This window comes from Pangasianodon hypophthalmus, chromosome 20 (genome assembly GCF_027358585.1).
Source record: "Pangasianodon hypophthalmus isolate fPanHyp1 chromosome 20, fPanHyp1.pri, whole genome shotgun sequence".
In the NCBI taxonomy this organism is placed as follows: Eukaryota; Metazoa; Chordata; class Actinopteri; order Siluriformes; family Pangasiidae; genus Pangasianodon; species Pangasianodon hypophthalmus.
In genome coordinates this window covers 3236650-3250832 of record NC_069729.1, presented here as the reverse complement: position 1 = coordinate 3250832, position 14183 = coordinate 3236650, and the positions used below count along the sequence as shown (strand labels likewise).

The 14183-nt window shown below is 39.4% G+C and overlaps 1 protein-coding gene across 1 annotated transcript in view; it reads right to left on the bottom strand.

Moving 5' to 3' along the window:
• The window catches only part of suclg2 (succinate-CoA ligase GDP-forming subunit beta), a 96503-nt gene extending 82573 nt beyond the window's left edge, over positions 1-13930 (bottom strand). Inside the window, exon 1 of the mRNA XM_026935483.3 lies at positions 13763-13930. Within this exon, the coding sequence (XP_026791284.1) occupies positions 13763-13846 (84 nt within the window). The 5' untranslated portion in view covers positions 13847-13930. The remainder of the gene's footprint in view (positions 1-13762) is intronic.
• Between the last annotated feature and the right edge of the window lie 253 nt (positions 13931-14183).

Below are 14183 nucleotides of genomic sequence, written 5' to 3'. Positions count from 1 at the left end.
GCCAAATTCCCAGCCAAAAAAGCTCTTTTTTAATTTAATTTATTTATTTTTTAAGCGAGCTGCAACTCCAGAGGCGCTAACATCTACAGTCTAGTGGTAGCTTATTTTTAAACCAGCAGTCAGGCCAAACGGCAATAAAACTGTCCCAGTAAAAAGCCAATTAACGTTAAGAGGAAAGAACATGGGACATGAAAGTCACACTTTTATTACTACTAACTTTAACTAGGTGAACTGTGACCTATGAATTCACAAACCTCAGTCTTGTAAGCAAATAGAAACCGAGCCAGACGTTACCTCAACGTTTTCTCACTGTTTCTTGGAGCACATCTAAATTAAAAATAAGCCTGTAAGTCTCATCCACTGATCTAAGCAGGAGGTTTTTATGGTAAAGTTTTTTATTCTCAGTCTGCATCTACTAGGCACTGTGTAACGAGGCCCAATATGCTTTATTAACCTGCAAAAGACCTCGGCCAGGCATCCAAGGCAGTGAATTCTATTATATATTTTATATACAGGCTGTGCTGTGTATTTCGTTACTGGTTTTTCTCTTTGGAACAAAAAAAAAAAAAAAAGATGCCAGCATACTAGAAGAGACTTCTATTGTTTTGCCACACAGTGAGCAGGGTGCAGGTTTTGGAGTGGAGGATTGAACCCGTAGCCGAGAGGTCCACAGACACTGAAGCCCCTGTCGAGCCAAATCATTTGTCTAATGTACCTGGCAGAAACTGCGAAATGGTTCCACACGGCAGACATTTTTACTCTTGCTCTACAGCTGAAACAGTGTTTTTAAATCACTTTCAAATCGTCAGTACCATTAAAATTATGATTTAATTATTAACGCTTTTTTTGGAGGCTTATTTAATATTTTAAAAATGTTCAACCCGAAAGTGATCAAAAATGGCTGAGTTTTCAGAGGCTGACACTTTGGTGTGTTACTTCCCCAGAAATATACAGTGGCGTCCAAAGGTCAGAGACCACAATGAAAAACAGAAGGTTTTAGAAAAGTAAATGTTCAATATCTCGAATATTTAATAATTCAAGATTTTGCACTATTTCTAAGTCCCTATTTAAATGTAAGCAAGTTTGCGATACTGACCATGTTAACTACTTTGTATAAAAGGTCAGATTCTCCTCATGTCTAATCTCTTCTGTTGAAGCGTGTGTTCAGACGATACACTACGATGGATCTGATCTAAAATGGATCATCATGTTTTGCAGAAACCTGCCAGCTCGAGTGCATGTTGGCATTAAAGCAAAAAAGCAAACTCTAAATATTTCAAAGACTCTGCTTTTCACTCAAGTTGTTGTTGGAAAATGTATTAAATTAGAAAAGAAAGCAAAATAGAAGCATTTTCGCTTGTACTTTTTAGGCCCCACTGCAAAGATTTATAGCAAATGTCCAAAAAAAAAGTCAAATCAACAAGTATCCATACTGAGGTTTTCTTTATCGTTAAAAACCGACAAAACAGTTCTAATCTGTGCAAGAATGTAAAAAAGAAAAAAAAAACGTGCAAGTATGGATGGACAAATGGAAATATCTGTGAAAAAACAACTTCTTTTGTTCAGATATTTCCAGGGAAAAAAAAAACGAATATCCTTCCACTTATAAATGCTCATCCATGTTGTATGACGTAGGCGGAATTTTATAAATAGTTCCTTCCACATAGCAAAGGGAGGAGCCGCTGAAGGTTCCTAATGCACTTCAGGCAAACAGCCAAGCATCGGTTCGGTCTTTAGCATGGATCCGACATAAATACTGATCCATTAGAAATACACAGAGCGAGAAGGACTCGATAACTCAATACGGAATTGATCTTTTAAAGAGTGCTCATTGAGAAAATAAGTTTGGCACTGGCATATTCATGAAGGACTGTTTTGAATTTGGTATTGACCGGGCTAGCTCCTCGAGGAGAGCGATAGCTGCTTAAGAGAGCTCAGTGAAGAAGCTTCGGGAAAGACAGCAAGGGAACGGACATGACGTCTTCCTGAGTGACAAAGCAAACCACAGGTGTGTGTAACGGCTTTCAACCCAAGCCGTCAATTATTCTGAACTCTTGTTTAGCTATTCCTAGTGTTAAAATTGATTCTTTCGAAAATAATTTGTTATTTTCTAAAAACTCTCGCACTGCCAATAATCCTCCATTCCCGATCCCAATGAACAAGAGCCGTGGCACTTAAGTAAGGAATAAAACACACGGTGTCGTGCCGTAATAAGAAAATATCAATGACAGGGTGTTGTGATGAAGCTTAATTACCATTACAACCCAGAAGCTGATTATTTTCCTATAACAGCATGTTCCAAAGTGTTTTATTTCTCTTATACCACAGCAATTTGCCAGCAATAACCATTTTTATCTATTAAAGAATGAAGTCATTTTTTTTATCTGTTTATAGTTACAGTTAATGCTGTGGAATTACATTCAATTCTAAATTATATAATTACCTCAAAATTATATAATTTAGAATTATATCATAGTTGGAAATTTGATTCTGATAATTTTATTAAATATATTATTAGAAAAAAATATATATATTTTATACATATTTTCCTTACACAATATTACACAAGTTACACAATATTTTATTCTAATAAAGGCTTACGGTTCATTTTTTCTTCAAACAAATGAAAATAGTGAATTTAATGCCCATGTATAAACTATTTTCTGAACCAAGCAGCGAGGAGCTCGGGAAATTTGGGAATCTTAAGTCTCCTGGGTGAAGCTGCTCGGGAGAAAATGTGTTTTTAACAGTTTTTCACACTTTTCTTCGTCACTGCATAACTCCAGATGTGTTATTTCATAGTGTTAATGGCTTCAGTATTATTCAAAATTATTAGAAAATAGTACATATGAGCAGTTCCGAACACTGTGCACACACGAGGTCTTGTTGTTGAATGAGACATTGTGATAAGAGCAGGCTTTGACACTGTGTAAAGTCGTCCAGTCATGGCGTGCAGCAATAGCCAGCTGACAGTATTGTTAGCAGCTTCCCATTTTAATAAAATCTGCTCACTTGTATTGTTTGCATGAGCAAGGAAGAGCTGATTGATGCCACAACACTTTTCATAAATCAACTGCTCCATGTTTCTCCAGCGATGAGCATCTGGATGACCTCCGGTTGGGTGGACGCGCAGCAGCCATCCCCGAGGCTCAAAATCCTCATTACAACTCCTAACCCTAAACTCTTTGAACTAACTCCTCTTAATTAGCACCTTCCCACAGTCTCGGAGTTAATTAAGCGGAACACTTCCTCCCGGGGCGTGTGGAAATATTAAAAAAATTAACACGTCTTTCATATTGCTGATTGCCCCTAATTGATTTGTTACACATGGGGTGTGCGGTACGCTCGTGGCCGCGAACTCTGAGCCGAACCATACGCTGTGAAATGTAATCGCGAGTCTAACGCATTTCCTACTCGCACATACAGTATACGGATTTCTGTGCAGCCCAATTTAGCAAAAATGTAATGATATAGCCTTTGTCAAATGCTCATTGATTTGACCCCGATGAGTTGATGGCTTCCTCGGCGTGGTGTTCCACTTTGACTCAGCGAAAACGCACGCTAATGAGAGTGTAATTGCACAGAGAGCGACAGAGATGACACAAGCACTTAATGAAATTAATGGCTGACGAGGCACGGCCAGATATTCCAATGCACAACATAAACAAAGCAAAATGAGAGATTGGCAATTATCTCACACACATGCTTGTGCACATACACTCACACACACACACACACAAACTCACACACACAGTGAAGCACTGATTGTGAAAATCAGACATTTTGCTCTAACCAAGAAAAAAAAAGTTCCTTATATAAATGGAACAATTTGGTGTAAATTAAGTCATGTTTCTCACAACATAGCTTAATGAATTATCTAATTATATAATTCAAATGAATTTAACATGAATTACATTCTAATGTGCTTTTCTCCCACTGCACTTCTCTCTCTCTCTCTCTCCCCCTCTCCCTCTCCCCATCCTAAGTCTTCGACTCCACTTGAAGTTCGTATAGCAGCACTGATGCATTTGGAAAGATGACAGGAGCACTTCTCTTCTGACGGGGGTGTGCATGTGTGTGTGTACGTGTGTGTGTGTGTGTGTGTGTGTTGAAGCTCAGCGCTGCGTTTAAAAAGAAAGTCAACAGAGCGTGCTCCAGGATTTAGATCAGGAAGATTTGCATTATGGGTAACGCGTGTGGAAGCAGCGTAATCTCTCTTCGACAGACTCCGACTCAGGGCAAAGTCAATTCTCTACAGATATGACTTAGCAATTAGCATAGCTAATAAGAGACATCATTAGAAAGAGCGATGTGTAGGTGTCAGGACCTTGAGAGTGAGATAGTGAGAAGGTCATAAAGTGGGAAAGTGGGAAAGAAGAAGAGAGTTCCCACTCTGAGGCATCAATTTGACGAACATCAATTTGCCGTAAATAACCAACTGCGTTCACTGCATGGCATTTAGTGACGCCCAGAAAACTCCATGAAAGGCAAAGAGAGCTGAAAACGACAAAATGACACGACTGAGAAAGAGCGACTCCTTTGCGCTAAATCTTCCAATAATGCAGCTCGGCTACTGCACAGAGTCGCCTCCCACAGACACATCAATGCTTCCTCCTTTTATACGGCACCATTACTTTTGTTTTAATAGAATGGCTGATCTTATTGGTCTTAATTTATGGATTTCTTAGTTTCACAATGTTCAGTAAATATGCGTGTGTAAGTGAAAACTGAAATTTAACTTGACAAATTATTCTGTATATAAAACAGCAATAATTCATTGCTAATTATGAAACAAAAAAACAGTAAAATGATCCAGTTATCTCAGGTGAGATTCATTTGTTATCAGAGAAAAGAAATGAGTAAATAATATGTGTAATTTCGAAAGAAATCAATTTGTTCGTGATGTTTTGAATCAGTGATTCATATTCTGCATATTGAGACAGTTGCACCTGAATCGTATGATTCGTTCCTGTTCATTACAAATGAATCATCTGGAAATAAAGGTGAACTAAAAGCTTCCCCTAAGTGACTCTCGTCCAGACCACTGCGATAAATCCTTAAATTATTCAATGAGACTAAACGGCGCTCACGAGCTGCGGGAACAGCGATTAACCTTGGAGAAACGATATTCAAATCCAGTTACGGTGCGACTCTCAGAACTGCGTCCCTCGTGACACTGAAATGGAAACGTGTCCGTGTTAGACAGAAGGGAGAGTCGGCTGCTGTTTGAAGTTCTCAAGCTCAGTAAATATTCCTCCTTCTACACCCGGGTTCAAATATTCAGCTCTCCACTCATCTCGCACTCTTCCTGCTCTTCCTGTTTTTCTTTTCACCTTTTCAATATTCTGTTTTGCTCTCCAGTAATCTCTTCTCTTCTGCTGTTCATCAGACTAATGTTCATCTCCAGTCGTTCCAGACATCCTCCTGCTCTTCTCATTTTACTTCCACCAATCTCCTGCCTCCATTTCAGCTCTCCATCAATCCCCTTCTCTTTTATTTTCCTCTCTATCAATCACCTGGTCTTCCCTTTCGTTTATCAGACATTATTTGATCCCCAACAATCTCATGCCTCCGTTTCAGCTCTCCACCAATCACATGCCTCCGTTTCAGCTCTCCACCAATCTCCTGCCTCCGTTTCAGCTCTCCACCAATCTCCTGCCTCCGTTTCAGCTCTCCACCAATCACATGCCTCCGTTTCAGCTCTCCACCAATCACATGCCTCCGTTTCAGCTCTCCACCAATCTCCTGCCTCCGTTTCAGATCTCCACCAATCTCATGCCTCCGTTTCAGATCTCCACCAATCTCATGCCTCCGTTTCAGCTCTCCACCAATCACATGCCTCCGTTTCAGCTCTCCACCAATCTCCTGCCTCCACCAGTCATCTGCCTCCACCAGTCTTCTGCCTCTGTTTCAGCTCTCCAACAATCTCCTGCACTTCTCATTCCTCTTTTCTTTTTTTTCTTTCCATTAGTCTACTGTTTTTCCCCTTTTTTCTCTTTCCTCTTTCAACTTTCCCCAGACTTCTTGCTCTTCATTTTACTTCTCTACTAATTTACTGCTTTTCTCTATTTCTCTCCACTAGGTTTTCTCTCTTCCACTACACCAACCTCCTGATCATGTTTCAGCTCTTCACCAATCTCCTGCTCTTCACCCTTTTCTGTCATATAGTTTCTAGCACTTCTTTTTCTCTCCACCAACCTGCTGCTCTACTGTTTTCCAGCTCATAAATACTCACTCTTCTCTTTCAGGGAACTATCGCTTGCTCTTCTCTTTTCCTCTTCACCAACCTGCTGCTCTTCTCTTTTCCTCTCCTGCTCTTCTCTTTTCCTCCCCACCAACCTCCTGCTCTTCTCTTTTCCTCTCCACCAACCTCTTGCTCTTCTCTTTTTCCTCTCCACCTACCTCTTGCTCTTCTCTTTTCCTCTCCACCAACCTCCTGCTCTTCTCTTTTCCTCTCCACCAACCTCTTGCTCTTCTCTTTTTCCTCTCCACCTACCTCTTGCTCTTCTCTTTTCCTCTCCACCAACCTCTTGCTCTTCTCTTTTCCTCTCCACCAACCTCTTGCTCTTCTCTTTTCCTCTCCACCTACCTCTTGCTCTTCTCTTTTCCTCTCCACCAGTCTCTTACTCCTCTTTTTCCTGCTTGCTAGACCACAAGGTGAACCAACACTGACAACTTTCCCGTTTTTCTATCTAATCTTTCTTCTTCGAGGTTTACAAGTGCAGGACTAGCAAACCCAGGTCATGCTCAGGGAAAATAAAACTAAAATATATATATATATATATATAAATAAAATAACAGCCCCTGGTTTATCTCTCGGTCCAGACAGGACCCCATTTATCAGGCATCAACCAGCTCCAATCCTGCTGTGACGTAGAATCGCTCTCCGTATTGTTATTGACAAACCATGGCAAATTGAATTGCCGCGCAGGGTGAACTGTCATAGCAGAGGGCTGAATTGCCACGATACCCGCCTGTCAATCACAGCTCCTTAGCTCCGTGACAGAGGACAGGAAGCTTCCAGATCGTCACACTTATCTCTCAGAACACAGCACACCTCATGAACAAGACATAGGAGTAAAAGAAATTCCTCCAGCCTGAGAAATTTGGGTTAAAAGTTCGATGAGCTTGGCGGTGATATAGGAGAATGAAAGCTATCGCACTCTTTCCATGAATATACTTTTTTCAGAATTAGGGCTAGCGTTTACACGCAGTGAAAAGATTACTACAAACCTTGGCATCTATAAAGGTGCATCTTAAATCTTGCCCTGAATTCACTCAGAGACCATGAACTGGATCTAGGTTTATCAGAAATTTCCTTAGTTGATACTTATTACTAAGGAGTAGATTATTTAAACTGAGAAAGATCAAATGAAGAAAAAAAATTAATATACATACATTATATATATATATATATATATATATATATATATATATATATATATATATATATATATATATATATATATACATATATATACACACATCTCAAATCCTGTGTCACTATATATCTCATTCACATGGTAAAACATGAACACACTTCTAACACACACTATTCATTTTTGTCATCTCTTAAAATAGTTTCATTCCTTAAACATTTGAATGCAAACAAACTACAAGCAACTCTAATGACTTTTCGCTTGTTAGTGTGACTGATATCATGGAAAATTAATGTGATTACTGTGATTACTTTTCTAAGATATCACGAGAATCCTAACACTCGTTTTAGAAAAAAGGGTTCATCGCAATTACAAAACTCTGATTGGAAGCAGATTTGATGATTTAAGCAGCTGATTTTATTTCAGCACTGTATTCTGTACTATAGTGGAAATATAGGCTTACTTCTAAAGTATTTAACATGAATCCATTTTTAAAGTTTAACCAAAAATGTCAGTACAGTGTGTTTTAAAAACTTTTGACTGACAGTGTATCTCTGAAGGCCGGTAGTTTGGTGGTATATTATTAACCACATCACGATGCACATTTCCTCGGTCTTTCTCACCAATCGTAATCACTGAAACTGGCCCCTAAATGGTTCCAGGATGCACAAAATCATTTCTGCCTTTGTTCAGGGCTGGTTTTTAATTTTACAAGCTAGTCTTTTACTCAAGTCATAAAATAATCTGCATTACCCTAAAGCCTTGAGTGCTGCTCTCATCTTACACACTCTTAAACAAGCCCCTTGCGATAAAAACGTGAGCTGTAAAGTAACTTGGCGTGAGATAGTTTCTCATGAAGCTCCTCTCGCTCTCACAAAGACACGTGAGGCCAGGCTGCTCCTCAAACTCTTAGGCCAGTGAGAAGCAAGCTAGACACACGCCTCCCATAGAACAAGTGTGTGTGTGTGTGTGTGTGTGTGTGGGCTGGATTTTGCGTTATATCAGGTACTCAGTTTACATACTAACCTACTCAAAGTGGAGTGTGAGCAGGAGATAAAAGTATCTTCAATCATTTCTTAAAGAAGCTCCACTCGTAGGAGTAAACACTCACGAATATCAGCACGAGGATGCCCAAGGTATTAAATCAAAAAATCACATGATCTGGAAGCCAAATATAAAGTATCAAAACCAAAAACAGATGTTAAAATAAATTTAAAAAATAAATAAATACATGCTCAGGCTGTTTAGTATTCTCTGCAGTTGGCTTAGTTCCCTCGTGCTATCATTCGTCATTGAACATTGTGCTTTCACAATTCGGTAAAGCCTTGCTGAGGTCGAGTTTACTTAGCAATGCGTACGCAGGTACATTACCTCTAACCCCGCCCCCTCTAACCCTACCCTTCAGCCTTCAGCATTTCTTCAGGACGCATCCTTGACTTCAGGTTAAAGTTTAATCATTAAACAAAGGGATTAACTTTCCAACCCTTGCATCCAGGGGTTAAACTGTGATTTATGGGGGATGGGGGAGCTCTTCTTCTAGTAATACGCTTGTGCATCTCTACACAATATTACACTGCCACCATATCCAGTGACATTTACTCTGAATATATTTTATACCAGAACTGCCAACCTTTACACATTCTGCTAGCTCGGCAATTTAACATCGGAGCAGTACAGAGCTAGTATGAGGTACATCGCTCAAATTACGCCGAAAGAGATGTCTCTTTTTTCTCCCCAATAAAAGAAGATTTGAGCCAAATCGATCAACCCGGAATGATTCACGCAGGTGTCCGATATGAACTGCCACCGCCTGGAAGCCCCGCCCCCTTCCCAAATCTCACGTACTGTCGGGGGTCTCACTTCCTGTCAAGGAAAATGGAGAATGTTTTGAGTTCATTAATATGAAATGAAATCTATAAATCTATAGACAAGTGTAGAGTTAACATCAGTTAATTAAGCAAGAGTGCGGTTATACTGAATATCGGCACGGCTGTGATTTGGCCGTAGGCGCGAATCACATCGCAGGATCATACTGTACTGTATCGTATCTTACTGATGCCTGAAGTTTACATCCCTGATGCTTACGCACTGGACTCTTCATTTTACCTCTGAAGTAAATGAAGAGTCAGGATCAGCGTGCTGCTGTTCCGTCCCTTTAAAAGGAAAAATCCTGTACGTCACACCTTCGAACATTCTAAACATTCGCTCCGACACACACTCTGATTGCATCAGCATAAACGAGCCTGATTAATTTAGTGAACTTTTAGTCAACAGGATAATCTGCATCTCAGAGTCATGATAAGAGATGAAAGAGACTGAGAGAGCTTTAGTGTGTCTTATCAACAAGAAAAGAAAATTCAGCTGACAATGCCACACACACACACACACACACACACACACACACACACACACACATACACACAGTCTCACCATCACACACACACACACTCACACACCCTCACACCCTCGCGCACCCTCCATCACACACTCTCTCACACACACACACACACACACACACACACACACACAGAGTGTTGTTCATCCTGGTACTTCTCATCATCATGCTGTTGTGAGTTTTTATTTAAGGTGTTTAACAGACTACACTTTCGTGACGCAGTTTCGGAGCACGAACTCGTCTACAGAAGACGGAAATTTTCTGAATGCAACAAGGGAACGTTTTATTGTTTACACTTCAGATGCACTTTGAAGAGTATACCTCTGATTTAAACAATATTAATCTGAATTTAATCAGACACACCTCCACACCAACCAATCAGCTTTCGCCCGACGCGCAGCACCAAGATACGCGCAACACGCATTTAGCTCGTGGGAGGACTGCATGTTAGCACGTCTCTGCGTTCCATATTTACCCATGATCCCTCTCTCTGCATCACCACACAAAGACGCATTAACGCAGAAGTATAAATCGACCTTAACAGCTACTTTTGTCAGTTTTTTTATTATATACTTTCTTACTCAAGAAGATATTCGGATGAGAACTTATTTTTACTTGAGTGTTTTTTCTTAGTAATGGTACGTTTACTTGAGCAACTATTTTTGATCCTTGAACCACCTCTTACTATAGAAAGTATTAGTTAAATATACAAAATACAAACTTTTTTCTAACATGGCAACATTTCAACTTATCTGTAATAAATCAGTCAAATTATTTCATAAAGTTTTAATAAAGCGATTATAAACTGAGATTGGGAATTTGATATTTTTAATTTCTCTTCCTTGTTTCCCTTACAGTAAGAACAGTAATGCTACAGATACGGAAGTATTTTGTTCAGGAAAGCCATGCATTATTAAAAAAAAATAAGTTTGTATATACATTATAAAAAAAGTAGTAATTGTTGACAATATATCTTTCATAAAAAGTCAGAATTTTAGGATAAAACACAGTATATTTATCTAGCACTTATATGTAAGTGGAAGTTTATCTAGGAACAAAAACAAATGTTAACAATTGTCTGTACAAGCGGGTTTTAAGGCACCGTATGATATCGACTACTTGATTATTAATCGAAGGAAATGGTCAAATAGTTAGTTATCAAAATAAGTGATAATGACAGAAATCACAAATTAACACCAAGAGATTTCATTTCGCTCTTCAGTTGCTCCCAGCTGGACTTTTACACACTAAAAGTGCACAAAGTCAATATTATTGACAATCCTAAAAAGGAGAGTTTATAGGGCACAGAACCAAAAAGAAAGACTTTTTACACAAAGATACAAAGCTACAAATGGGACCAATAGCAAATCTCAGCATCACTACTGAAATACATACATGAAATGAGTGTATTTAATAATTAGTAGACTTCTGATCTGGAATTATTACTCTGATATAGATCAATATTACAAATCATCACGCACAGTGTGTTACACAAGTGTTAGGACAGAGGACTGTGATGATAATATTGTGCTTTAAAGTATACTGGAGAAAAGAAATCATAATGGAGGTTATTACTGGGGTGGATGATATGACAAAAATAACATGATTATATGTTTCACAATATACAGGTGCTATACCTTTAAGTAACGCTGCATTTCTTTAAAAAAAAGAACTGTGGGATTATTTATTAAATGTATTACTTTTTAGAATAAAAAACAATTTTACTTATAAATACAATATAAAAATACATATTTAACACTGATAAGGAGAAAAAAATTGAACTTGTAATACCTCTGGACATTTTTCCAATTTGTTTTTGTACAAATGTGTAACATCAGGATTTAGTACAAAATGTTATCATCAGTTGCTTTAAGTTAGTTTGTAATTACATACTTAAAAAATAGATACAGTGATATCGACAATATCTCAAAAATGCATACTGTGACATAACTTATCATAATATGGATACTTCATGCATATCACCGTGTCACCCCGCCTTAGAGTCCTAAAGTTCACTTCAGTGTCCTTGACAGAGAAGTTAAGAAAGATAAGAAATGAGCAATCTTCGTTTCAGTGCAGCACAAATCTCCCTGCCGTGTTCCAAATAAGCCACTGGCTCCTTCGCTATTTACAGAAATAAAAGCCAATTCAAATATATATTTATATTTATACCTCAACCTACATTGCGATGTGTAGGAGTGAAAAAGTAAACCAGCTGGACCAGTTTCTGTCGCACGCTAGCCTAGTTTACACATCTGCTCGCTGCGAGTCGAACACAACGTGCTCCGAGCGCTGAAGCTCAGGCTGCACAGTCGAAGAAAAAGTGACAAAAAAGAAGAAAGAAATACGAATTTTTCTCTCTCTTGAACGTTTCTGTTATCACTGACATTACAGCAGCTATAAACAGACATTCCCTTAGCAGCCTCTCTTTTTTCCTCTATATCAAAGTTAATGAAACAAAACAACGCATTTACTGAAAGCTCTGACACTGGAGACTCCTTCCATAATTGTTAATAAACATCTCCTCAGAGAAAACCTCCCCATATCAACAAGTACACGAGGTGAAGTGCGTTTAACAGGCCCGAGCACTTCCTGCCCGAGCTATCTGTAATAACAGGACTCATAAACGTGGTTATTAATCGAGGCAGGGTCACGAGAGTGTGAGCTCTGAAATCCAGCAGTGGAAAAAAGTGTCCATTCAACCCACTGATAAACAGCTTGTACTGATATAACGGGATATAACACATAACACTTTACTTAGAGGTAGAGTTTACAGTAAAGGCTACACAATGCCTGCATGCGCCCTTCTGTTTACACACACACACACACACACACAAGGACACAGCACTTTTATATGCGCTACATAACATACATTTGGGACGAAAATGAGACTGGGAACTTGGGAGTGTTGTAATAAACGTTCAGCAAAATTCCAGCTTAACCTGTGGATCTGAGTTGTGTTAGAGTGGGTGTGGCCTAATATTTTGATTGACACCTTGAAGCACATAGGGGCATACAGATGCAGGTTAGTAATAGACTCTGCACTGTTTAGTTGGCTGAAGAAAGTAAGTGTGTGTGTGTGTGTTTGTGTGTGTGTGAGTGAGAGAGAGAGAGAGCATATTTTAATGTGAACATTGGGAACTTGCTTTCTTTTTCTCAGAAGGGTTCCTTCCTCTACCAACTCCCCCTACACACACACACACACACGCACACACACGCACACACACAAAAATACTTGTCCATGCAGTGCACTTTTATTAAAGTGTGTTTGTGTGTAGTAAATACTAATAATAGGGTTGATTATGTAAATGGTGCATCATGGAAAAAGAGTCATGTATGAGACACCTCTCTCTCTCTCTCTCTCTCTCTCTCTCTCCCAACGGCAGCAGTTTCATGAAAACACACTGCACATGAAGGAGGAAAGCTGTGTGCAAGTGTGAAAGTGTGCCTCGTGGAGCATGCACGTCAGACTAAGAAGTGAAGTCAAGTGAAATAAAGGCAAAGTCCAACCAAGACGACTTTTATAAGCAATGTCACTTTCTGAATTAGCATGAAATGCCAAGTGGATGAAAATAAAAACAAGTATAACATATAAGACATGCTAATGTTACTGTTTATGAGTTTATAATATGCAAACGTTCATTTCAAATCAACAAGAGCTACTTGATCGCTGATAACATTGGCTCGCGTTATATTTTCCCATCCGTTTTTGGTAAATCCCGCCTCCTATGCTAGGATTGGGCGGTAGTATCCCACCACCTGCGCTAGGATTGGCCGATTCGGCGGGTCCCTCCAAATCGGCCAATCCTAGCGCAGGAGGTGGGATACTACCACCCAATCCTAGCATAGGAGGCGGGATTTCACCAATATGTATAGGAAACGAATAGCTGTCACTTTGACGAATAAAGCCGTTACAAGTTAACGGAAATTTTTAACTGTTTAGACAAAACATTTGCTTGTAAACGATAATATTGCCGTTAAACGTTACCTTATTCCTGCTGAGAAATAACGGTCCGTTTGCAGCTCCGCGAAGTGCTCTAGAAACAGCTCGGGATGCCATGGATGCCGCCATGATGAACCGGAAGTGAGAGATGTACAGCTGCCGAGCGCGTGTCCGTGAGCCACGAGCTGTGAAGGAGAGGGGGAGAGAGTGTGAGCTTGTGCGCGCGCGCGTGCATAAAGTTCCCGTTAAAAAACCTTTGAACTTTGAGTCCTGACTCGTCCGCGTGACCGACTGGGACTGATAAAGTCTGTGCTCATGAAATATTCAGTTCAGACACCTGATCCGGTTTAGTGCATTTTACTGCTGTTAACTGTGTTCCAAATAGGAACAAATGAATAAATAAATAAACAACCAAACAAACACACAAACAAACAAATTAATTAATTTAAAAAATAGGTAAAGGGAT